The sequence below is a fragment of the Pleurodeles waltl genome, chromosome 3_1 (assembly GCF_031143425.1).
Source record: "Pleurodeles waltl isolate 20211129_DDA chromosome 3_1, aPleWal1.hap1.20221129, whole genome shotgun sequence".
Taxonomy (NCBI): Eukaryota; Metazoa; Chordata; class Amphibia; order Caudata; family Salamandridae; genus Pleurodeles; species Pleurodeles waltl.
Genome location: NC_090440.1, coordinates 785,327,709 through 785,354,934, shown reverse-complemented (window position 1 = coordinate 785,354,934; position 27,226 = coordinate 785,327,709). Strand labels below are relative to the sequence as shown.

At 43.2% G+C, this 27,226-nt stretch overlaps 1 protein-coding gene across 1 annotated transcript in view; it reads right to left on the bottom strand.

The window, feature by feature from the left end:
- The window catches only part of IRAG1 (inositol 1,4,5-triphosphate receptor associated 1), a 547,704-nt gene that overhangs the window by 211,199 nt on the left and 309,279 nt on the right, over window positions 1-27,226 (bottom strand). The window contains exon 8 of the mRNA XM_069223615.1: window positions 24,981-25,574. Within this exon, the coding sequence (XP_069079716.1) occupies window positions 24,981-25,574 (594 nt within the window). The remainder of the gene's footprint in view (window positions 1-24,980; window positions 25,575-27,226) is intronic.

Here is a 27,226-nt window from a genome sequence, read left to right as displayed (position 1 = left end):
GCTAGTTTATATGGGATGTACTTTCCCCGTGGTCTCTTTACAGCTTCTAAAAGACATGTCTACTGCATTGTTTCGAGTCCCACACCTGTGACCTCTTCAACCTTCCCAACCACCTCCCACCAAAACTGCTGCACCTGCCTGCAGGTCCAAGCCAACTGTAGAAAAGAGGCACCTAATGCACCACATCTAGGACATCTGGCCACTTTTGTTGGGTCAATCTTGTTGAGACGATCAGGTGTAATATACATACGGTGCACAAAATTGAAATGCAGAAGCTTAAACCTATTGTTGCATGAGAGTGTGCGCACCAGCGACAGAGCCCGATCAGAGTCCTCTATGGGATCCCCCAGTTCTCGCTCCCAGGCCCTCCCCGCAACACATGCCACACCTAGTTGATCCCCCCTGAATAGCTCCTTAGAACAGAGTAATTAAATGAGTCTCATCAACCCAATTCATCAGCCCGTTCAACACCTTCAAGTCCGGTGGGGCGACCGGGAAACCACGCCAGATCTCCTGAACCATGCTTTCCATTTTGGCTTACTGCAGGAACTGAACCGGACTCAAGCCAAACACAGTCTGTGCCTCCTGAAAGGGTATAAACTCCCCTTTAGGACACAAGTCCCCTGCTACTAGACATCCTCCCGCTCTCCAGCTTTTGCAAGGACATGGAGTTATCCATATCCCGAAAGGGGGCCCAGTCCCATATCTTCAGTTCCATATCATATGGAGCGTGTCAAATCACTTTCTTAACGGCTTGCTCCCAAAGCTCCCTCTGCAGTGTTGCCAGTGCCACTCTATTGTGACGCCTCGCCCACACCAACGAGATCAGTAAACTGTCCAGGCGGCTAAAGAGCTGCAGCTAACGGAAATTCTGTACCAGGTATAAACACTGTGGCAAAAACACCATCTTTGCTATAGCCTCCCTTTCCATTACTGAAAGAGGCAGCCTGTTCCAGAACGACACTGAATGCTCAAGGCCAGTCACTACTCATTCTACGTTATGTATTTCATGAGCTGCCACAGTGTGGGTAACCCAGATACCCAGGTATCTAAAACTTTCGGCTCCCACCTAAGCCCCACCACCGCTAAGTCCTCCAGTGGTGCACCACACAGTAGCCCCAAAGGGAACAAAAGTGACTTATTCCTATTCACCTTGAGACCAGATACAGCCCTGACCTTCTCTAGTAACCACAACAGTAGAGGTACTAAAATACTTGGCTCTCGAAGATATATCAACGCATCATCTTAGTATAATGAGACGATGTGGATAACCTGTCTCACCCGAATGCCCCAAGGGGCCAATTCCTCACGTAGCCACACTGCCAGTGGTTCCACCACTATGGCGAAAAGAAGCAGTGAAAGTGGACTCCCCTTCTCTGGTTTCCCTGCCAAAAACCCAGGATTCCGATAATTCCCCTCCCACCCGTACATGAGCAGAGGGTGCAGTACAAAGCAAGCAAACCCACGCACAGAGGTGGGGACCAAACCTCATTCTTGCAGTACTGCCAGGAGGTAACCTCACTCCACCGTATCAAAGGCCTTTTCTAGGTTCAATGATGCTAGCACCAATTCGTCTTCTGCACCCATGGTTTCATGCAAGACATGTGCCAAACAACGTAGGTTATGAGTCATACTATGGCCAGATATAAAACCGCATTGGTCTTCATGCACCAGACCCCGAATCACTCCATGTAGGCAGGTATCTTACACAGGATCTTAACATTACCATTCAGCATGATGAGCGGCCTATTGGAGGAGGGGTCACCCGGATCCCCCCCCAGGTTTCAGCATTAGAGGAACAATGTCCGGGCGCATGGACTCCGGCAGGACACCCCGCGCCTCCTCAAAGAACGCCCATAACTTAGATTTCGACAATGCCTCCACCCCCACACTCACTTCCTCTACAGTTATCTCTGCCTCCAAACTCTCCATACTCTTAGGTTCCAGCTGTGGGAGTCACCTCTGCTTCAGGAACTCCCCCAAATAATCGTCTGACACCGATGCACCGGCACACAACACAGCCTACAATTGTTCCGCTAATACTTAAAAAATATCCCAGCGATTATTCATCTGTACACCTTCGGCATTCCTGATATGTAGAATGGGAGGAGATTCCACTTCCCGCTTTAGAATCCATGCCAGTAATTTTCTGGAATTGTCCCACTCCATGTGTAGAATCTAAGCGGTACCTTATCAAGTGTCTCCCAGCATCTATTGACTTCTAGTACAACTGGAGCTGCTCTTTTTCTGCCTCCCTTGTTATGAGTGTCTGGTGCTACATGGCCGCCAGCTTGCCCTCCATTTATTGAGATCCTGTTTCATTTGTCCGAGCACCCCGCAAGTGGTGCCTATACACACCCCTCTCAGAACGGCCTTCATGGCCTCCCACTACATTCCTCTTAAGTCCGTAGCTCCACAATTCGAGGCTATGTAGTCTTTAATGGCAACTGCCATTTTGTCACAGCAGACAGCATCTGTCAGAAAAACTGTAGGCATACGCCAACCACGCGTCACCCTGGGGTCTGACCCCCACTGCAGCTGCATCAAACCGGTGCATGATTAGATAAAAATCTCCCCAAATGTTTAACATCCCACACTTGTGAGCAATTCAGTCCACCCAGGAGGAAGCGGCCCAGCCTACTATACGTATTATGTATCTTGGAATGGCAGGTATATTCCCTACTCTCCGGGTTTAGTTCCCTCCACCCATCCCATATAATGCTTGAACACCTTGAGGGCTCTCACCATTAATGGTTTAGTACCTTGTTTAGATGGGTTACGATCCTTTTTTGCTGTCCAATATACAATTATAGTCTCCAGCCCGTACAATTGAAGCTCCCACCCCTTCCCGCAACACCTCAGGTATATTATCATAGATGCTTTGATCATCTGTGTTAGGTGCGTAAGTGTTGAGAACAGTAAGGGGAGCCCAATCTAGCATTCCCTGTAGGACTATATATCTCCCCTCCACATCAGCTTCGCTATAAACACGTCTGAATGGGACCCATGGCGCAACCCATATTGCTACTCCTCTTTGATAAGAGGAAAAGGACGAGGAGAACATTTGACCCCGCCATTTCTTAGCAAGCTTTTGCGATTCCTCCTCCGTCATCTGTGTTTCCTGCAAGCAGGCTATTTGGACCCTATGTTGTTGCAGGAAAGAATGCACCCTATAGCGCGCTGTGTAGCTTTTCAGCCCCCTGACAGTCCATGTCAGCAAATTAATCTGTTGACCCATGCTAATACTGTGTATATTCTGTCCACTATTGACCTCCCCCAACAACCTCCCTCCTGCAAGAAGGCATGTTTAAGACATGTTTCACATCTCACATACGAATATGCACTACTGTTGTCATTATCAAACACATGCAAACATGCACTAATTAAATAAACCCAGCCCCCACTCCCACCCTAGATAAACAGTAAAACAAACACATCAAAGCGTACTGAAGATCCATAGGTGTAAACGCTGCAATGGCAACAGTCTAATCCCCAAAACCCCAACTACAAGATCCTCCCACAACTGTAACCGCCCCCATCCCGTATGTGAAATATCCCATGCCTGCATACCAACTCAGACATATTCCAATAAGGACATTACCCCTCTTCATATAATGTGAACTCAAGAAGTCCTGTGCGAACCTGCAACCAAAGAACATGCCCCACAGAGACAAGCAGAACAACATTGTCACCTCAGGAAATTTAAAGTTAACTGTCAACAGAAATCATCTCCACATCCAGATCAGGTACTACAGTCAGCCTGGTAGCCTGTTCAGGAACCACCACCGCCATCGTACCATACTGTTGAATTTCAATTCTGCTGCCTCCCTGCCCCATGGAGACCTCCGTCTGGCTCACCCCGTGGTTCCTCCAGTCTAAGCCATCCACACCAGTAACATGACCAGCCACCAAACCAGTCTCGCCAGACCTACCCGGGCCAACTTTGTCCCACATCTCCAGACCTCTTCCAGTTGTTCAAAAAAGTGTGATTTGCCTCCCAATAGCACTTTTGAACGTGCTGGATATAGTAACATATATCTAATGTTCATTGCACGAAATTTGGCATTCACCTCCAGAAACACTTTTCTAGAGGTCTGTACCTTGTTCGTATAGTCAGGATATATGGAGATGTTACAATTCTCAAAGACGGTCTTGTTAGTTTCAAGGCAGCCTGTAGGATGCAGTCTCTTTCCTTATAGTTCAAAAGATGCATAATGATAGCCCTCGGAGGGGCGCCAGGCCTAGGAGGTGCAACCAGGGCCCTGTGAGCACGCTCCACAACAAACACCTTGGATAGCCCAGCAGGCTGTAGGACTTCTCTGTCTCTATCTTCCCCTCAAGGGCCTTCCTGGAGCCCTGTATGGCCACCAGCAATCCAGAGTGTGATGGCTCCTCTACAGCGGCTGGTGTAGCCATCTGATATCTGGTGCTGCTGCAACGGAGCAGGGGTAGTGTAGTGCTCCATAGTGTTTCCCTGAGGCGCAGCCATTTGCCTGTGCCACCCCATCTCACCGTCAACCAAAGAAGAGTGAGACAGTGGGATTGTATCGCCACCTTATCTGACTTATATTAGCAAAGCTGAAGCTCGCTCGAACTGCAACTTCCTCCAGCAAGTCCTAAGCAATCTCATGGCCCCATTAATCCTCAACTACGGGCCGCTCTTATATCCAGAAATCCTGCTAATCAGCCCTTGCCTCAGGCGCTGTTATAGTCTTGGGTATGATCTATGCTGTGGCTCCAGTACACCTTCACATAATGGTACCGCACCTGCACCCGCCAATTATGCACCGTCAACTCCAATCTTGCTCACACCGACTTTTCAAATGCTCAGCTTTGGTCTCCCCTCCTCCGGTCAGCAACTCACCCCTCCAGGCCTTGCCCCAGCCGCTCCACTGAAATTCGGGGCCAACCGGCCGGCAATCACTCACCTGGGTATCCGCTTCTCACTATTCTCCAGCGTCGTCCCCCTAGCGCTGATTCCAGGCCCACCGCCAGGGCACGGGCATGCATGCAAGTCCCACTGTGCCCGGGCTCAGCGCTCCGCTCCAGACTCCACAGCCGCTCCGGGCCCGCTGCGTGAGTCACGCACCTCGGGTGTCCCACGGGTCCACACCGCCACCTCCAGTGCCGGCCCAGCCACCAGCATCAAGCCCAACCAGGGCAGGGGACCTGCCATGGATGGCTGCACAAAGGCCTCCCCCTCTCTCAGCTAGGCCACACTCCACGTGGCCCAAGTCAGGCTCCACCTCGCTGCCGGGGTAAGGAATCCCCGGGCCCCCAAAGCAGGGGTTCAGGATGCCACAAGGGTCAGGGTGCTCTCCCCTGCCGGGGGGGGAGTGCTTAATATCTCAGGCACCCCAGGATTCCTGCAGGATCAGGCCGGGATGGCGGGAGCTTCCTAGAAGTGCGTCCCACCGCCATCTTGCTTGGCCACACCCCCCACCAAATGCCCACTATAGCTATTTTAAACCAATCCATATCTCAGTCTGATCCAATGTTTAATATTATGAGCAAATTAGAGAGCAGGTAAGAAGGTTGTGTCATGTAAATATATTAGAGATACCTTTACCTTCTACCGAACAAGGATTCTAGACATTTGTTTTTGCCAGGATTCTCTCACTTTTTATTTACATTTATAGACATGTCACTGTGCACCCTGGCAATTTTTCAGCAATCATTTTCCATAACCTTTTTTTTATTTATATCAACTAGTGTCTGCTTAATAACTGTGTCAAATTTGCAATTGTAATACCTCTCATAAGTTTACTTGCTGTTTTCAAAAGCATTTTGAAGAACAATGTGCAATATATTACGAATAACTTTTATCCAGCAATGTCTTACCTGTTTGACATTTCTCCTCTCTGATCTGGTCCTTAATTTAGGAGTTCCCATAGAGGGTTGTCCTTGATTTTTACAAAGCAGAGTGATGAAAGCACTTGGGTTGCAGAGGGCCAAACATTTCAAAGTAAAGCTTCCTGTGTCAGACATTATTACCAGATGTGTAGGGACAGTCTTCTGCTTCTTCACCAGACTAACCACAACAGACACAAATGAAAAATAATCTGGGGAGTAGGCAGAATGATGGAGAGTGACACAGTCCCAGAAATGAAAGGACACAACATGAAAAAAAATCAAGAATAACTTACGTGTTGTGCAACAGTTATGCTCCAAAGATAAAAAGATTCAAACTACGAGAAGCATCCAAAATCCTTATGCCAAGCATCTACTCACAAAATCCCATTTAGTACAAATTCCCAACAGTCTCAAATAATTAAAGCCAAATAAGTCCCAAAGCCCCAACCGAAATGTCAAATTGAAAAATAACCAGATCATCTTGAAGGGCGTTCCAAGCATCATGTTAATTTCCTATAAAATGATCCATAATCTCCTGTAGTGAAACACAATCCCCCACTAGCAATTTAAAAAATTCAAGCCTGTATTGAAAGAAAGTAAAATATAGAAGTAGAATAATTCCAAAACAGAAAAAGTAACAAGCTTCAAAAATATATGAACTGAATCTAATTGTAGCGCAATGACTACTCCCAGTCCACAATCTGCCAGCATCTGATGGATGTATGTTTTTTCCAGGCTGAGTGTGCTTCTGGTGCTCTTGGGGCCCACCTTCGGTCAACCTTCCCTGAATATGGATTGAAAACCTTCCACACTGCAGAGGATGCTTGGCAGGCCTTACCCATGCATAATGCTTGAACAATAAGCAACACAATGATTTCAGCTGGATGTACATTTAGCAAGCCACACAGACATCAGCTGAACAAAGTAAGGGATTATAGTTTCAGGCATCCCTAATTAGGGAGATTGTCATGAGATTCTAAGGTGATGATTAGATCTTTGATAAATCAACTATTGCTACAAAGTGGTGAGCCTATCAGACTCTTCTGTATATTGAATTGTGTCATTTTGGGTGTATGTGCAGTGTGCAGGGACACAGATTGTGTGAGAATGCTGCAATAAATCACTAAAACTGGTTTACTTTGAACATGCTGGTCATTAAAAAATTATAAAAACTTCACAAGAATTAGGGTCTTGTTCCCTATTTTGAAACCTCACATTTAGCTCCATGAAGAATGAGGAGAATAGTACTTCATGGAACATAGGATAAGCATGTATCAAGAGGACAGGCTACTGGGGTTTGGCAAGTTATTTTCCTAGAACCCACACCCAGAGACCTGACTTGAGTACTGACACATTGGTAGTACTCAAGTATCAAGTGCCCTTTTTGCCACAGTAGAAAAGACCAATGCATGTGAATTTTCCTCAATGGATTTCACACAGCAATGCACATTTGACCAGAAGCAGGAACAGAAACCTCTGTGGGAAGAGTGTAAACATTGTGAGATTGTCCTCAATGTCTTATATCATGAAAATAAGAGACATCGTTTGACGTACATTTCTATTAGGCAGTTTTATGGCTAGCAATGCAACACTTTAGGTTTATTAATGTTCCTTTCTAATGTGGAAAAGACCTCTTCATTGGAAGTTCAACTCAAGTTGTCAGCTTGAAAGATTTATACCTTGCAAATGAGGACTAAATATCGACTACATGTCATGGTTGCCAGTTTCTTGATTTAGTTACAGGGCTACTGGGATACCTTTAGATTACCACTGGAGTCACAAGATGTTCCTACTATTTGAAATAAAGTGTCTGTACGCCCAGTAGAGTATGTGAGGGGAAGGAACACTTGGCAACCCAACCCACAAGGTCACCAAGAGAAATGAGAAGAGCTGCAAAAAGCCCCTTCTTTGAGGTTTTGTGCCTGAACCACAGAAGGACTTGTTTGTAGCACCTACAAAAAAGGGTCTAGCCCAGCCACCGTGCAGGACTTTGACATATGGTAGCACTGTCCAAGTTGGAACCTAGGAGCCATCAAGAAAAAAGAAAATATTTGATATTCTGCAGCATGTTGTCTTCTAAATATGCGTTGATTCTACCTTTGGTTATAAAATCGTTATTTTCCAAGTCCTTCATCATGGGCTTCTGTGGAGCAGAATCAAAATCAATCAGCCTTAACCATGTTTTCAAACAGCTATTTCTTGGTGAATTTGTGCCTTTAAAAAGCAGGCTCATAGAAATGAGTAGGGAAACCTGGCTCCGAGATCCAAACCTTGCTCTCTGCATACATCCCCAGCAGAGCAATCCCAACCCTGAATTTTTAGACTCATAGTTATTTTTATCAAACATCTGTTGAGTTGTGTCAAAGCCATTAACATGATTCAGAAACTGCCAATTGACAGGTGTCAATTAAATTAACAGGAAAAGGACATATTTACAATTGTCCATTCCTCCACCATAAGCCAAACATGTCAACTGTCGGCTTGCCCTCATCCGTGGACTTGGTCCATAATCCTGCGATTCCCAAAGGCACCAGAGCAATTTACATGCATGCGTTGAACCACTCCATGTGTCCCGACTGTGAACAATTCACCTGGTTCTTGCCACTACTTATTTCAAATTGCTAGTCTAGTAACTTCCTTTGGTTTTGATGAATTTCTTCGGGTTTTACTATATCACTGGACAAATAATTGACCATGTTCACTCTGCTTCAGGCTAAATATGCTTTTCCGTGTGCTGTAACGGAATTGACACGTTTCCTCCGAGCCTGTACGTTCCTGGTCCTGCTTTTAGTGCCTACTGAGTTACTGAGCAAAGGTTTTGCGTCAATGATCTCGTTTGCTTGACTAAACTTCATTCTGATAAGCAAATTGTCCCTCTCATGTCATCTATGCTTTATATCATTTGTTCAATGTCTTATCTGCTTTCTAGTTATGAGAATATTGCTCATGTTCTATAGTCATATTTCGGTGCCACATATTTAGCAGACCTTTTGGTGTTAAAAATATCACAGTTCTTTCTTTACAGCACCAAGCGAAGCTACATTGTTTCGGCATACAAAGAATGACGCTGCAAAATTGAGTTTTGCTACATTTAGGACTTTTTATGTGAACTTGGAGTCCTCCCTATTCACGGTTTGGCTACAGTTCCACACAAGGCAATTCAGAAATTAAGTACTCTGATGGCATGTCGTTGTTTGTCGAAAATCCCATATAATTAACTGACAACTCCATCCGGGTTACTGCTTTATTTCCCACACATTATGACTGATTTTACGATCTCATTCTATAATCAAGGTGAAGTCAGTAAATCGGGAGTGTTTTAATTTACAAATTATTCGTGCACTTTTTCGTTTAATAAATGTATCAGAGAATCAGTTAATCATATTTTGAGTCCACGTGACTCTTTGATCTTTTACTTTACTTGTTTTGTAGGAGTTGAAAGTACCTACTTTTTCTTCACCCGTTAAGCATCATATGATCCTCCTATTTCTTATTATTGCAGTTAAATGTCAATGCATGTTTCAGCTGTTTTGCGGTTAGAAGTCCTAGGGAATGCCACTGTTACGTTTTATTTAATCAAAATATAATTTGTACCTGGATGTATGGGGAGATGGGGCACCGTTTTTAGGTCCAGCATAGCAGCGCGCAAGCTCTGCTTTTCCGACTTGTTGGTATGTATCTGGGCCACGTCCACCACCCGCCCATCACTGTCACTCGTTCATGGACTTGCTTTTCAAAAATCCTTTCTTTTAGTTGGTAACTGCTTTACGTTTGTCCCTTCTTTGGCCATCCACCTTGTTACATGGATAATTGCACTACTGCTGATAACTTTGACTGCAAGCAAACTTCTTTTTCCTTTTTGTCTCTCTCTTTGCGTTCATGGCGCACTTTGAATCAGCTAGCTTATGTCAGCTGTTTTTATTTTCAGTTTGTGTGGCAAGAAAAGTCCAGTTAGTAATTTACAACACTAATAGCTCTAACTCAAGCAAACACAAGACCTATTGCACAGCAAATGCTTGTAAAGTTTCAGGTCTAACATACTTGCACATTACTGGTTAACATTCTGTATTCCAGGCTCACTTATAGGGTCTTTTGGTCAGCCTTCTGCCACCAAAAGCTATTTTTGCCTTGGAATTTCCAGCCATTTTCTTGCACCATTGGCATTCACACCTTGGATCAGCACTCAGGAGTACTTGAGTGTCACTGTTTTGCTTTAAGCTGCTTGGGTGTTTTCTTCTCTCTCTACTCTCTCTAGTTCAATGTGTACTTGTCCCGGTTTTTAAGTGTACGTACTACGGCCCATATTTATACTTTTTGACGCAAAACTGCGCCAACGCAGTTTTGCGTCAAAAAAATTAGCGCCGGCTAATGCCATTCTGAAGCTCCATGCGGGCGCCGTATTTATTGAATGACGTTAGCCGGTGTTAGCCGCCGGCGCCGTCTGGTGTGCTTTAAAAAAAACGACGTACACCAGGCAGCGCCGGCGTAGGGGGATATGGAGCTTGGGCGTCAAGAAATGGGGCAAGTCAGGTTGAGGCAATTTTTTCGCCTCAACCCGATTTGCGCCATTTTTTTTCACTCCCAACCCCCATAGAAATGACTCCTGTCTTAGCAAAGACAGGAGTCATGCCCCCTTGCCCAATGGCCATGCCCAGGGGACACTTGTCCCCTGGGCATGGTCATTGGGCATAGTGGCATGTAGGGGGGCACAAATCAGGCCCCCCATGCCACAAAAAAAATATTTAAAAAACACTTACCTGAACTTACCTTAATGTCCCTGGGATGGGTCCCTCCAGCCTTGGGTGTCCTCCTGGGGTGGGCATGGGTGACAGGGGGTGTCCCTGGGGGCATGGGGGGGCACCTCTGGGCTCCTTCAGAGCCCACAGGTCCCTTAACGCCTGCCTTTTGCAGGCGCTCAAAAACGGCGCAAAAGCGGCCGTACGTCATTTATTTTGACCCGCCCACTCCCGGGCGTGATTTTTGCCCGGGAGTATAAATCCGACGCACATGCCTCGGAGTCGATTTTTTAGACGGGAACGCCTACCTTGCATATAATTAGCGCAAAGTAGGTGTCCACGCTAAAAAATGACGCTAACTCCATGGACTTTGGCGCTAGACGCGTCTAACGCCAAAGTATAAATATGGAGTTAGTTTTGCGTCGAAATTGTGTAAAAAAAAACGACGCAATTTCGGCGCAAACTGAGTTATGCCCCTACGTGTCTCCAGTGGCGAATGGATGTACCTGGTCATGCCTCTTTCGTCCACCACTTTGGTGACTAACTTGAGTCAGATAAAGATTCCTGGGGAACCACATATGTCCATGGGAGGGGTAGGAGATCATTCAATGACACCTATTGAAGTAAACATTATAGTTAATGGAGAGAAAGCTAAAGATCACCTTCATAGTATGCGAGAGTGTTTTTTTAACTATCAAATCTAAGGCTGAAGCACATGCACAATGTTCCAGTGATTGGCATTCCAAAGCGGAAACTGTGCAGGAAATGAAGATTTGTGTTTTACCACACCTCTATTACAAACATACATAATAAAAACAAACAATATTCAGCTCATGTACTCCCAGAACAGCCATCTGTCTCTTTTCACTACGGAGAAATCCTCCCAGGCTCTCTTGACTTCTGCCTCCAGAGCTCTTTTAAAATGTTTTGTTTTCCTGACACAGGAAAGCAGTGCCTCATTCGCTTCCTGTTGCTGCAGTAAGAACTTACATCGCTCTGGTTTTGCTCACTTGCCACATGACCACTGTGTTTAGACCTTAGAAGAGGAACCGTTGTGACTTAAAAATGAAATGGCACACTCACAATAAAGACGGCTGCTTCCTAGGTGTGCTAAAAACAAGCTTCTTCCTAATTGTTATAAAGTCTACCATCTAAGGAAACGGAAAGTTTTAAAAAGCTATAATATTATCTGCAATGGGGTAAGACATCATCTGTTCTACTTGGGATTGCTTTTACATAGACGTTGATTCACCAAAATTCCACGGGTAGTAGAAAGACATCACACACTCTCCGATTTCTGATATCATCACAGGAAGTGAAATCTTGACTTTTGACCCAGGTGACATCACAGAAAATGATGTCGCAAGATCTTTGAAACAGACGCCATTACAGGAAGGGACTTCATTAAAGTTAAAAACTGCAAACAGACAATGGCAAAATGGATATTTACTTACCAACCATAAATGTACTCAGCTGCTGTTATGACATGCTAGGAGTCTTAACAACAAAATGCCACAATGGCGCCTTATACCAGGGTAACAGCTGTCATAAATCAGATAAAGTCTTCATATTCATAGGCACAGTCTCACATGTCCAGACAAAGTCATATGGTACATACACACCTAAGTGATGAGGAGACTGAGCTTAAAAGAAGCTTCCCTCCAAGGGATTCCTTCTTATAGGATAAAAGTGCCCTCGACCACTAATAGTGATACGCTTCATCACTGGGCTGCTACTACACTCCCTGTGTCATCATCAGCAGGGGTGGAGCAAACGTTTCGTTTTTTCATGCAACATAAGAGTCTTGTATAACGCATACTGCAGAGTGATCTATCTCTGGTGATTCGATGAGTGCCAAGGCAATGTAAAAAGTGAATTAATGTAAACATTCACAGAGAAAGAGTGAAAATATATTCCACCATTCGAAAAGAGATGTGCTAATTAAACTGGTAGCATGTTATGACCTACGCACTATCAAATACCAAACAAAAACCCTTAACCCATTTGGTAAAGTGTAAACTAACCAAATGCTTTCCTACACTCATTGTTGTGGCTGCAACCTTTCATGAAAGCCAACTGTACTAAATCTGATATGCACTGCGTTTTTTTAACTGTACACCTGTGTACAGTAGCTATTATCAATGGGTGCCAACGATGGGGAAATGGCACAAGTTACTTCAAGTCTTGCCCCAGGCATGGTGTTGTTGGGGGTTTGAGTGGAGGGCGGCTATTGCACAGGGCTGTTGGTTTAGTCGCTATCCTCACTTTTGTAGACAACAGCAACATCCGACCACAAACCATGGCCTGCTGAGCGAGTTTGAATGCAGCAGCTTGCCTTCCTCATAGTGATTGGGAGAAAATTGGAGTGCTGGAGGAACTGGGATGTAAAAAAAAATCCAGAGATAACACCAGGGGTAAACCAATACAGCACGCAAAGAAAAGCATGTCGAAGATGTGTGGATGGCCCACTCAGCTAAGTTGACAGTCAGCCATTGGGAGACGGTTCATCAGGGGTGGCTCCTCTGCTAAGGCAGAGGAGCGTCTCCCCACTGCTTTAAAGCAGAAGGGGAAGGAGAAAGAAAATGATAATAACGAACTGTTATTATCATTTTATTTTTCCGGGGAGCCGGGCCAGGATGGGGCTGGGCTGGAGGGGGCTGGATGACAGGGGAGTTTAGTGTGCACAATAAGTGTGCATGTCTGTTTGACCAGCCGTGTTTGGCCGACCAAACAGACCTGCACACTTTGCATTTGTCCACCGGGTTGAGAAAGTGCACTGGCCTTCACTCCCTCTGTGAGCACTGAAGCAGGGCACTCACACCAATCACGACGCTGCTGCCATGCTGCTGACAGCAGCGCTGTGATTGGCAGGGAGCCTAAGTGCTGTGCAGCTGGGAAGAGGACAGAACGCGTCTCCGAAAGAAACAGATAGGTGTTTTATGTATTTTCTTTTTTATCCCCTTGCTCCCCGCCCAGCCACTCCCGTTCAGTGGCAGCTGCTGCTGCGGTTCATTTTAGTGTTGGCAGGCCACTGCCATGCTTAAAGGTCATGAATAAAAATCATGGAAATAAGACTTCCTCTGAGTCATGTTGCACATGAAAAACAAAACACAGCAGCGAAAATTAACCAAGCATGGCCTCCAACTAAAGCAATAACAGTACTTAAACCTGATTGGGACTGGTGGCCTGCATGTCCGTCTGCAATGTGTTCCTGGTAATAAGGGCTTGTGGCAAGCACCAACGCTTCCTCTATGGAGACTAGGTGTGGAATATAGAGCTTAGAGTTCCCACCCTTTGTCCCACCGTTAATCCCTCAAAAGTCACTTTTGTAGCTGGAGGGGTGGGACACAAGGAATTACCAAATGTAAATGTGGCTCTATTGCAGCTCCAGTTGCTTACTTTTCTTGATCCTGCCTAGTGTATCTGGGGCCAGGAGTCGCAAAGACAGTCACAGAGGTCGCAAAGATACAAGCCAGGGGTTGCTCGTGCGACCCCTGGCAACTCCCAATTTTCATCTATGGAGCACCAAGCCATTAAACTATCGGCTACCTGTTTTGGTGTCCTAAGAATCTTAAGAAAGGCTCTGAACCTACTGCCCCCACTAGCGAGAAGACTAAGGGCCTGATTAGGACCTTGGCGGATGGATACTCCATCACAAACGTGATGGATATCTAGCCTGCCGTTGTATACATTCCATAGGATATAATGGAACTTGTAATACAGTGGACGGATATCTGTCATGTTGTGACGGAGTATCCCATCCACCAAGGTCGTAATCAGGCCCTTATTGTCCATGCTTTGGTCATTTCTTGCTTGAACTATGGCAACATCCTCTATTTCGGGTCCCCTCAATCTGTGCTGAAGAGGCTTCAAATGATTCAGAATGCCGCTGCTCGACTCTGTATGAATCTCCCAAGGAGTCAATCTGCTTAGCGGGTCTTGAAGTGTTTTCACTGGCTGCCAGTTGAGCAGCGGATTTTGATAATGATAATGTTTTAGTGGCACAGAAATCAGCATTAGTGGCACAGAAATCAGCATTAGGTGAATTTATATTCACATTTAAAAGTCTGAGACGCACACATTTGTATTTTAGAGTGTACATGTTTTCTCTGATGATGGACATTGTGCCTAATATAGGTGGGTATCATGTTTACCATGGCAGACGTTGTGTCCACTCATGTTATTAAAATGCTAAACTGATCTATAACAGTGCTTGAGAATAATTAATTATTGAAGTGAATTATGAGTAGAAAGAAATTATGATTTATGTTGATTTATATGAGTTATTAGTTTAAAATTACACATGTGCAGAAAAATAAATGCACATCTCAGTCATATTTAGTGTAATTCTTTAACAAATATTGCATTTAATTGAAACTGCTTCACATATTTTATGATATATTATTGAGATATATTCATGAGTTTTCATAATGTGCTTGTTTTATCAATGGCTATATTAATTTAGTGAATTTCTTGTGTTAGCATAACTAGGCCTGAAGTTTTGCGTATGCAGCAGTAATGAAAAAGCTGAATCATCTATTTCCCTTTAACCTGAACTTTTCCATACGGTTGTCTCACATGTTTAGTAGAGAGTTCTATTGTATGGTGTGTAAGTTCATTCTGCAGCGCAATGCTGGAACATGAGGACTGGAAAGTAAACCAGTACCATTGTTTAAATGCTCGTTACCATGTGAAAGTAGAGAACTGTCTAGAACCAAGGGAAGATTCTGGAATGTATCAACTAATGCACAGAGTTGCTAGTGATTGCTGGTGTCACACAGAAGGAGAGATGACTTCACACCTACCCTGAGAGAATCTGGAGATGTTGCAAACCTGATGGGCATTCTAAATTTCACTGGATAATTATCCTTTTACGAACTATGGTTCTACATAGTGGACCAATCAAATTACATTTGACATTTAGTCAGACTTTTGAAACTTTTAGTCAGTCCTCCTATTCAGTTCCCACTAGATGATTCTATTGTTAAGTCCTTCTTTTATTTCTAAATTGCCCCTTTGAATTTAATTGCTGACTTGTCCCATGCGTGTTCCTGATGTGCAGCTCTTGTTCTGCACTTTCCACTGATGATGTTCCTGATGAGCTCTGCTGGATCTAATGTGTTTTGCTGCTAAATCTAACATGAATGCAGTTTTTGGGAGAGGTATAAAATTTGCAGTTATTTGTCCCCTGGCCTTATTTTAATTAGTTTAGCATGCTGACACCTATTTTCTTTTGATTTTTGTTAGCTAGTCTAATCTAACCAGAGATAGATGATTCTTCCAAATTATTTTTTGTCCGTTTCCACACATGATAGTACTAATTTGTGATGGCAGTAGGAAGAATCATCCTCATAAAATTTGACTTATTGAACTTTGAATTCTGAATTCACTGATCTCACCATCTAATGAACTGGAATCTGTTTCTGTTAGACAAATATTATCATTGCTTGTGTGCGTAATTCTTTTGGAACGTTTAATGGTATTGATGTTGAGTAGATTAAATGTGTTTTGCAGATGTGGTCAGCCTATGGTTTTTTATTTATCTGTATAACTTAGTTTTATGCACTATTTACATTGATTGGAGTTTTGTTTCCATGGCCAAATTGGATATGGTGTTTAAATTTATTGTTGTATTAATTGAGAATCAATTGAATGTATTTGGTTTTACCACACTCTTCACTGGGCTCAAAGTTCCCATTGACCTCCATGTGAGCGTTTTCGAATCCTGACCTGGAGGAGAAAACGCACTCTCAGATTCAATTAAAAGCTCTCTGTATTCTGCGCAGATCCTACCACAATTCTGGCCCTACCTTATTGAAATCATTGGCTACCCCCTAAATCCCAAGCAGAGCGCTTAGATCTTCTTCTTCTTCTCACCTGCTGCAAGTACCTAAAGTGAGATGAGCCTGATGGGGTGGTCGGTCATTTTTCTATCAGACCCCAGACTTTGGAACTCTCTTCCTGTGGAAATATGTTTGCTGTCGAATGAATTGTCCTTCCGTAAGGCTGCTAAACCCTGGCTTTGTCCTTGGTAGTATCATGGTCAGTACCTTTGTCCTTGGTTCTCTGTCTCAGTGCTTGGAGGCCTCTGGGTAGCCATGTGCTTTATAAGAACCAACAGACTAGAATCCTTGTGATTTCATCTCTTTATTTTGTCTGGGTGTTCAAAAACTGTGAATTTGACCTCAAGAGTCAGTGGTGATCAGAATATCTCCACTGCATTTCATGGAGTCATGTGCTACCATTCTGCAACACACTTCAACACCTTGTGGTGGCTAAAAAGCACTATATAAACGCTACTATAATGCAATCCAGTGGATGATGGGATTAGAGTGAAACCAGAACAGTTGTGATTAGCTAAATCGGAGGGTTACATCAGTGTTGGAATTTTAAAAGAACTGTCCATTATAGACATTGATAGATAATACATTTTGGATAGATTATTAGACCACAAAATGGAAAAAGAAAAGTCACTGTAAAGTTCCTTCAAAGGCGCTGGTTCATACTGCCACTGAGAGCATACACAAAAATTACCAGAATGACTCAAAAAATTCATCCTCATTAGGTTAAAGACACAGAACATTCTCTTCTGTGATTCTTGGTGGCCTCTAAACAGTTAGTCAATGAGGATGGTAATTTTCCACCACGTTCTCTGGCATGCTTCATCATCTGGTTCTCTCTCACCACTACAGTAATTTTGATTTGTGATAGGACCCTCTTTGATGCAATATTCGCTTAGGCACAACATGGATATCAATTATGCTGTACCATCTTCCACTGCTGGTGTACCCATTGCTATCCCTGATCCAATCAGTGCTACCTGGACTAGGGGCCATGAAGCTAGGTTATGGAATTGAAAGTTAAAAGGGATATAGCAACCCTTATTACTTTCTATAGATTCTAATTCATGCTTTTCCCTAACCTCCTCAGTAGTGAAGAGGAGGCTGATCGGGGGCCTACGGATGGACAACCGCTGAACATGTGATGTTATTAGCAGCTGAAAGGGTGTCTGATATGACACCTTCTACAACAAATGTGATGGAATTCACACTGCTGCACATGCATTAATTTATTGATCCTGTTTGGATGCTATAACTCCTACTGTTGATAAATTATGTTCTGGTGCTAGAGAGCTTCAGTGCCTGAATCTTGGTTTGAAGTTGTCTCCTTTTTCTAAACTCATGTGCCGATCTTTAGTTCATGGACACTTGCTTCTCTGTTTACTTGTATACAGATTTCTATGTCTTGCGTTCCTTGCACTTTCTCCATACTACAGTGCCTTTAATTGTGTTCAGTTTTTCATACTGCTCTACACCGTCTTCCCTTCCCAGTTATTTAGGCTTGGCCTATCTTTTGTTTTTGTATTATGTTACTCCTATTTCTTTCCTGATTCATCCTGAGTTGTATTTCTGTATTCTTACTCTTGCTCTGATCTCTGTTATTTAGAAACCCTGACCCCGGTTTGTGTATTCTGTTCCATTGCTCCAGTCCCTTTGTACTCTCTTGAGGCTGTGTTTAAACTTTGCTTTCACTATCAATGGGCCCCAGATAGTGGCATCTCACCCAATGTCAAGAATCCAAGGAGGAAGAAGTGAAGAAGCAGGAATCCATGCAGCCAACCAGCAGAAGGTAAGTATTAAAAGTGTTTCAAATCCCCTTTACTCTGTGTTTGTGCATGAGTGTGTGCCCATGTGTGAGTGCACTTCTGTAAATGTGCTGTAAGTGCTCTGGCATATTCATGGTAATTCTTGTCATATGGAAATCGTCAATGGTATGATAGTGCCCACCACTGGCAAAACACTGGGCTTGGTGTATTGCATTGAACTGAACCTAATTGGGGGCATCTCTTACATGATGGTGCCCCCTTGACAAAACACAGAACCTGTGGTAGTAACTCTTGGCATACTGATGTTGTCTGTTCATGGCAAAAATTTGCCTTGGTATATTGGCGGTAAGTCATAGTTGCTTGTGTTTGGCCATTGCATGATGATGTTCATCCTTGGCATAATGATGGTCCTAGCGTTTCGGTGATGATTCCTGGTATATTTAAGGTATCCTTTGGATGAGATAATGGTGCCTCGGCATGAGAGGCAGACTCTATCCATATATGACAGTGGTACTTGTGAGTACATAATGAACGTAATAAACTGATGTTTGGACACTAAAATGCTTTCAATTAAATAAGAAAGGTGGTATTTTAAGTGAAAAATGTGTTTTGTTCATTAAAAATTTTGCTTGGAGAAATCTGGTTTACTTTTCCAACGTGAAAGTAAACTACCTGCTAGGAAAATACATCTAGTTATGAAAGAAGGACAAGCTGATGTTTACTGATAAAGATATTGTATATCTGTTGCAAAGTGAACCCTTCTGGGTCATCACTACTGTTTTTTGCATTGTTTTAGAACACATATGTTGGTAATATTGAATTCTAACACTGAGACACTGCTTGTTATCCAGTGCCCAGTGTGTGTGCTCTGACCTCTAAAACAGGTGTTGAAATGGGTTTAAAACTGGATTGGCACATTTAACTTTCCTTTAAGACCATTGTATATGGTGCAGAAATACAACCATGGCATGGAAAGATAAATGCCACCAGTGGACTACAGCACCTTTTGTGCCATCCGCTACAGTGCCAGTAAAATACACATCTTCCGGCATATCCTGTGTTTCCTAACAGCAGCAGTTTGAACTCTGCTACCCAGTTCTGTTAAAAACACACCTATGACAGGTAGGATAACTTTATTTTAAATATTAAATAAGTGACCCCTAAGCACACCTTGCTGCCCACATAGTAGGGTGCATAATAATTAAAACTCTAAGCTAAGCCAAAACAACAGCCACTCACTGGTCAGGTTGTAACTGAACATTGGAAAAGTCATGGTATACATTGCATTTTGAAATATATACATTTTGACTTGTACTAACTACAAATTGTGTTTAAAGTCTTACTTTTAAATGTAATTCAAATTCAATCCAATGGTGAAATTGAACTTATATTAAATGTAATAGAAATGTAACTTTTAGAAAGTTATCTTTACTCTGCCTGAAGGGATGTATGATGGACTCACGCATGCCTGACCCACGCATGCCTTAAGAACGCGGTCTCAACAAGGACTGTGTCTTTACTACACATGCCTTTACAACTAATTTTGCGGTAAAAGCATTTTTGGTAAAGGAAAATTCGTAGTAAATTGTGCCCCACCCTGCCCCCTTACATCTGATACCGTACTCTGCAATCCACCCCCAGTCCTTAAAACTGCCTTGTCCAGTCCTAAAACCCCAACCACCCTGCCCGAATCCTAAATCCTACCCTGCTCTGTCCTAAAAACTATGCTGACCACCTGCCCTGAACCCTAAAACCTATCCCGCCCTGCCCTAAAAACTACCCTAACCCTACCCCGCCCTGAACCCTAAAACCTACTCCACCCTGTCCTAAAAACTACTTGACCCCCTGCCTCTTCCCTGAACCCTAAAACCTCCAGCCTATCCTTAAAACTACCCCTACCTCCCACCGCCAACTCCACCGTAAACCCTAAAACCTACCCCACCCTGCCCTAAAAGGTACACCGGCCCTGTCCTGTCCAAACAACTACACCAACTCCCCCCTCCAAAGCTGGCCCCAGCCCCACTTACCTCTCTCTCCTCTGCTCTCTGCTCCTTCCGGTTCCGCCCAGACAGCTAGACTGCTCTCTCTGCCTTCTACACGCATATGTGTAGTAAAAGCTAAACCCATGTGAGTGGTAATGGCAGCATGGTAAATGCATTGTATACACTGACTGCGTTGTTATTTACGTTTCCTACCTGAAGCTGCTGGACCCTAATTTGCCTTAACTGCCCAGACCATATTTGGCTTGAACTGGGTGTGAAAGAGGTGTGAAATTGCCTCCTAGAGCAGAGACAGTGGCTCTCGAGCAGGTCGAGGTTTCTTTCTTCTGGGGTAGGCCCAGAAACCAAATTAACTTTAGAGTGGCCTGCCCTTTCACTTACAAATGTTAAGCGTAACATGGAGAGCCCCAGTCTTTGTCCCCATAGTCAGGCCGGCACCAAACCTAGTGGGAAGAAAGCAACCCCTAGAAGTGGTTTTGAGTAGCCTCAGAGGAGGAGACTGCTTATTACCCTAGCTACATCTCTGGGTGGAGACATGTGCTCTGCACAAGTATAGACGGATTTCCCCATCTTGAATGTTGAGAGGTAGGGGCACTGTGGGAATGCTTGCAATAGGTCAAACAGGAACTGCTGAAAACAAGTATAAAGGGATCCCCCCTCCAACTTTTATCCCACTGGTTTGAGAGTGCCTAAGAGCCCTCCATCCCACAACCCACTTATTTAGTGCCAAGCACAAATATGGCAACCTCAGGAACCATCCTTTGAAGTTTTACTAGACCTGTGGACGATAAGGAAATAACTGGAGTTGCTGTATGTAACCTCAGAGAAAACCTGAAAGACAGCACCTGCTCCCTCTTGTACCCAGGATACAGAAGTGGACTCTAAGATTTAGATGGCTGACCTGTGTGGATACAGGGACACCACAAACTTATCACTTGCAAATGGACCTGGACTACACTTTACTACTGGCCTCTGCCTGACACCCTGAGAGTCTCTAGGTGTCCTCCCCTGGGGTCCTCTGGGCCTCAGAGGTGTACTCCTGTGGATGTTTTGCCACCAGAGGAAAGTATGGCAACTTTTGAAAATATTTCCTCCAAAGATCCAGGGGGACTTGCAAAAAGTATCTAACCGGCAGTACCATGGTATCAGACTGAATTTCAGTTTCATCTTGCTCAAGGCTCCCAGCACCTCTGAAATATGATGAAATCCCATTCTCCCCTTTGGGACTTAGAAATGATTCAGTGAGAAATCCTCAAAGCTTCAAAGCTCCTGTGTGACCAACCTGATTCAAGAATCCGTCTTTTGGTTCCAATGCAGCAGCTACAATTTCAGTGGTGGCCTGGTCAAAGATGTTTTTTCTTATCAAAATAATGACAAAATCCTTTTTCTGCATTGGGACTTAAAAAAGTGACAAAGTACCTTTCTGAAGTGGGACCTAGAAACTTTTTCAAACTTTTTGATTTTCAGACTTTCACTGGGACCAATCCACTTGTTTCATCTCACCAGGGCTCCATTGGGGTTTACCTCAAATCATGCCTAGGTCCCAGTGTACCACTTCCATAAACTATCATTGGCATTGTGTGCTTTTTGTAGCTATTTTCACTTAAGTCTTTATTAATTCATATCAGCAGTACCCACTATTGGATATTAGTCAATTTGATCGTAATATACTCAAAAATGATTTCCCTTTATTTGAAAGTTTGTTGTGGAATTTTATTGTGTTTTGAGTCCTTTTTTATACTGTGACTGCACTGCTCAAATACTTAACACACTGCTTTTATATTGTGTCTGACTGATTTGTGTATCAGGAACTGAAACAGGTTTATTTTATTTAATTTGTGTGACATCTTGCTGGTGGTAGCCTTATTCATGGAGGTGGACACTTGTTCACCCCAAATGATTATCTACCTTCCTACAATTTCCATAAATATTTTTAAAGGAGCTATTTCAGTCATAATCTGTACTGCTGTTTGAAAATCTTATCTATAAGAATAGTGTAACCTGTCTGCTTTCTAGACCTGTGAAGTGACCCTACATGAGTAGTAACCCCACTGTATGACCATCTAAATCTGCATAACTCCACATACTGCTGATAATTGAGAAATGTATGTATTTTTATTGGTACACCTTTCTATGAAATTCTCATACATGTTAAATATATTGAGAACCTGCTCAGAAGAAACAGGAAAATAAAGAAACTGAAAGTGTACATAGATGCTCTGGTGAGAGACAGGCCATGTGAAACTGAATTTATGAACTGCCTCTATTACCTCTTCCTATTATGCTTTTTATGGGAAATTGTGCTGACAAACGCACCATTTGCCACCCTTTCCTTAAAATATCTTTAGAAAAGTGACTCTTGCATCTTTCATGGGGAGGGTCAGACTTAGCTAGACACAATGAAAGAAGTGCAATCATTCATAGCGACCATTCAGAATCCATGGTGTTTTATCATATTTTATGTAATATTTGGCGTATGGTACATTATTTATCACCATGTTGATCAGAATCTTCTGGTGGGTTACAACCTCTGCCCCTACACTCCCCACTTGAGTATTTTGTGCTTGGTTGTTTTAACTTACTGCAATCCAGTACAGTAATATCCTGCACGACTGTGAAAGATCACATCCACCACCGACACCAGTGAATTCTCAGGCTTGGTGCCTCATGCAAAGTGAGTACTCTTCTTGCATAAGTATTGCTAAGTAGCTCCTAAGACTTTGTGAGAACAAGTATTGTTTGCCTTATTCTGATCTCTTTTGGCTGCAGACTATTTATATATTTTTCCATATAAGATGCTAATTATGTCCCTGTAGTTCGGACAGGAGGCCAGCCATCTGACTCTTGAAGTCACCCAGGTTTGCTGAGATGCAGAAAGCATATCCAGTCTTCCTTCTCAGAGAGCAAGACAGTCCTCAAGCAGCAAGGCAGTACTCTGGTAGCAGCACGGCACTCTTCTGAGGGACAAGGCAGTCCTTCTTTTGTAATGTCCAAGGTCTAGGAGTGTACTCAAGAGTGGCTCAGGAGGTTCAATAATTATACCTGGTGCCAGCCTTTGAAGTGTGGGATTCTCTAATCTACCACCACATCTGATTCTGGAAAAATCTTCCCTTCCCCTGTCAAGGCTCCAAGAAGTCTAGGGTAACAAAAGACTAGTGTAAGAATGCTGTGGGTGTGCTAGAGGCATGCCCTTTGAAGTGTCAGTGGGGCAGGAAACAGCCCTCACCCAGCCATCCTGGCAGAATGGCCCATTATGCCCACTTCTAGTACCCTTTTATGTCACTGTCGGGGAGGAATACATGAACCCCAATAGTATAGCCATTCACGGTCATGTGATCCACACCACTGGCAGAATGCACAAATGGTTAGGACAAGAAAATACCAATTTTCTAAAAGTGCCATTTTCAGAATTGTGACTTAAAATTGGACTGTACCATTGAAGAGGATTTAAAATTACAATGTTTTGAATATAAACAACATATTTATATTTGCTCCCAATCAAAAGGTATCACCTATTAAGTGTACTAAAGTAACTCAGTGTTAGTCAATGCGAGAGATCCACCTTACAGTAGTAAAAAACGATTTTAGTAGTTTTTCACTGCTAGGACAGATAAATTTAAACCCACATGTCCTATTATTTAAATACAATGCACCCTGCCTTATGAGCCTATAGGCACTACTCTAAGGGTGACCTATTTGTATTAAAGCTGAAGGTTTAGACCTGGCAAAAAGGTATGCTGCCAGGTCAAAATTACACTTTAAAATTGCACCACAAGCTGCAGTGGAAGACCTGTGATGTTTTAAAAGGCTATGATACTGGGTGGCACAATGAGTTCTGCAAACCCACTAGTAGAGTTTCATTTCCAGGCCCGGGGTAGATGTGGTACCACATTACTAAGACCTACAAGGGAATTAAATGTGCCAGTTAGGTGTAGTTCAATTTTACCATGTTTTAGAGAGAGAGTGCAAGCGCTTTAGCACTGGTTAGCATTGCAAAGAGTCCTAAAGCCAACAAAGTCAAATCCAGCAAACAGGAGGAGTGAAGGCAAAAAGATTGGGGGAATACCACACCAAGGATGCTAGATCTAACTGGAACCTTCCATTAAAAAAACGGTCAAAGAGGCATAAGGTTTAGGGACAAATCCCTGTCTACAAAGGTTAGTAGATAGGGATGTGTGTCAATGCCGAAGAGTGGTTGCATGGGAAAGATCATGTACCACCCATCGAAAGCCCTCTTACCACAAAGTACCACATACTGAAATTTTTTGTTACTTTTGAAAGCTTTCCAAAGCAAATCCTTGTTTGTGTTGGATAAAGAATTCCAACCCAAAATTATGTGCCTTGGTTTGCATCACTTTTACGTAAAGCCTACATATCTGATTGAAAAGTAACAGATAAAAGCCAGATTAATTACACTTGTAAATGGCCAGAAATGTATCCGTTTTTCATGTGGCAGAACACAACTTGGCACTTTCATTTCATTGTTCTTTCGGCATCCCAACAATCACACAGTCAATGTCATCTTAACACCTAGGTTACATCTGATAGATCAGGAGTGTTCAAGAAGTCCACCAGAGCCAAGGTCTTGCCAGATTTCCAGGATATCCCACTGAGATAAATTTATATGGCAAAGATATTAATGGCAATCACTTACGTCATCATTGACTATCTTCAAGCCTCCAATGAGCCCTCATGGGCTTACAGAGGTTACATGCTAGATCTCACAGGATACATGAGAAATACACATAAAGCATTATAAGTTATGTGTTGGTGAAAGAAACGTACCTCTCTTAGCTTAGATAGTTTCTGCAGTCGAACTGGTTGAATGTGAAAGTCTTTGAACACTGGTATAGTGGGTAGTTTATTGATAAATGTGTCCAAAGGCGAACAGTTGTCCTCCTCTTTTTCATCAGATTCAGAAATTGATTCCTTTTGCCCAGGTTCTGAACTATCCCAGGAGAGAGCCCTCAGGAGCGGGGGCCGGCTGGTAAATGTTTTAATTTCCGCTTTACATTCCAACTTGGGTGCAGACTGATCCTTTGGTGCACATTTAGAATTTAGATTGGCCATCCCAAAACCTTTTGCTGGTGGATGGTTTGCCACTGATGAGTCAATTTCCTTCAATTTCTGTGCTATTGATGTTCCCGGGTCTTTTTTATAAAAAGAGGTGCTATCAACTACAGTCGTTTTACAGCTCTCCTTATTGGTCATTGAGGTTTTTGGGGAATTAGCCATCTGTTTCAGTGGATCAAAGTTTTCTTTGTGTTCTGAGAGAGTCTCTTTTGAGGTAAGGAATTGAGGTGTACGTGGAGTCAGCCTTCCTTGGGAAACTTTTCTGTGATCATTCTGCTTTCGATCCGTTAGTCCATTTGTAGCAATCTGTAAAGAAATAAAGAGCAATTCAAAGTATAGAAGAAACACCCACAAAGCTACAAATCGGCAAACGGTGGTGAGAAGCCGTAATGGGAAATATATTATTGCCAAATAGAAGCATATTAGCAAAAGGTGCACTATTCTAGCTGCCGTGCTCTGATTTATCTTTTTATTCGTATTTTCTGTAGCTTAACATTCAAAGAGGAGAAGAAAACACCCTTGTCAAGGCATGATTGGCTATTTTATTCAGCTCCAGTATTAGGAGGTCTAGAAACTTCTAGAAAATGGTGCGCTAATTTTTCAACAACCTAAATATTTGTGCGTTAAATAGTTACCTGGAACTTACAAAATGACAGACTTACATGGCAGGAAACAGTAATAATGCATGGGTGTTTCAGAGCAAGGGCGAAAAGCAAAAACGTTTTAAATGACCTTTTAAGGAACCAAAGGTACAATCTGTAATTTATAGCAACAAGCGCCCCGGACAAAAGTCTGACCAGATCACGTTACAATAAGTCAGGAATGAACAGAACAACGTATACTCGTCGTACAATCAAACAGTGGCAATAATGAAATGCATTTACGTTTTTTGTGGCTAAACATATATTTTATGCAACGTTTTAATGCTGAATGTGCCAACAGCCAAACAATGACCTTAAAGGTCGTTCTCTATTCTATCAATGTTTGCTATCATTAGTTGAACTAGTGTTGTGGCTATTGCTGGTATATAGCACCACGTGTACTGTTAGGCTGTTTCCCGAGCAGTCCCGTTAGAGCAATAGTGGGAACTGCTAAACCCGGAAAGGCCTGTCATGAAAGATTACGTTTTAGGGGTTTCCTGATTGTCAGATGGTTTTCTTCAGTAGTCAGAAGTAAATTCCAGAGCAGAATGTTTTGAACAGAGACAGACTAGCATCTCAGTCTTTTCTTACCGAGGCAGGGAACACCTTACATAAACATTCATGCTCTATTTTTGGTGGGAACAACCTCAACACCATTTCACACTGTTCCTGAATACAGGTTTGTTTTGATCAACCATGCACTCAACAAGGGCTGTAATACTACACTATTTTGGTTTAAGTGTATTTCTCAACAGTCACTGTACACTAGATCAGTCTGGCCAATTAACAAGTCCAAATGTGTCTACTGGGCATCAGTTTACAACATCCCTTGGGGAGAATTCCCATGGTATACCCATTTCAGATGTCAATCCCTCCTAAAACCCTTACTAGTGGGTCTAATAACGCGCCTGCCAGAGAGTTACACGTACTTTGGATTGTTCTTCTATTGCCTCTTATTTATTTTCCATGTATTATTTGTATAATTTTCAGATCTCGTTCAGGTGGATCAAGAGTTGATTAATCTAAATGGGCATTGTACAATGCGTCTGTGTCCTACTTTGTGGATCAACTTTGGTTACTGACATGATACTTTCTCAGATTAGTATTAAATTAGTACGCAGGTTTCAAATGGGCACTTCACTTGTGCTCCTGCACAGAGGACACGTGGCCTACTGGTTGATGCTGAATTGCACCCTTTGGGGCGGGCCACAACTGACTTGAGCAAATGGACAATAGATTGGATTGCTATTTAGAGTAACATAGCTAGCTGAGCTCAAGCACTCAAGCATTTGAAAATGATGAAACCTATCTAGAGTT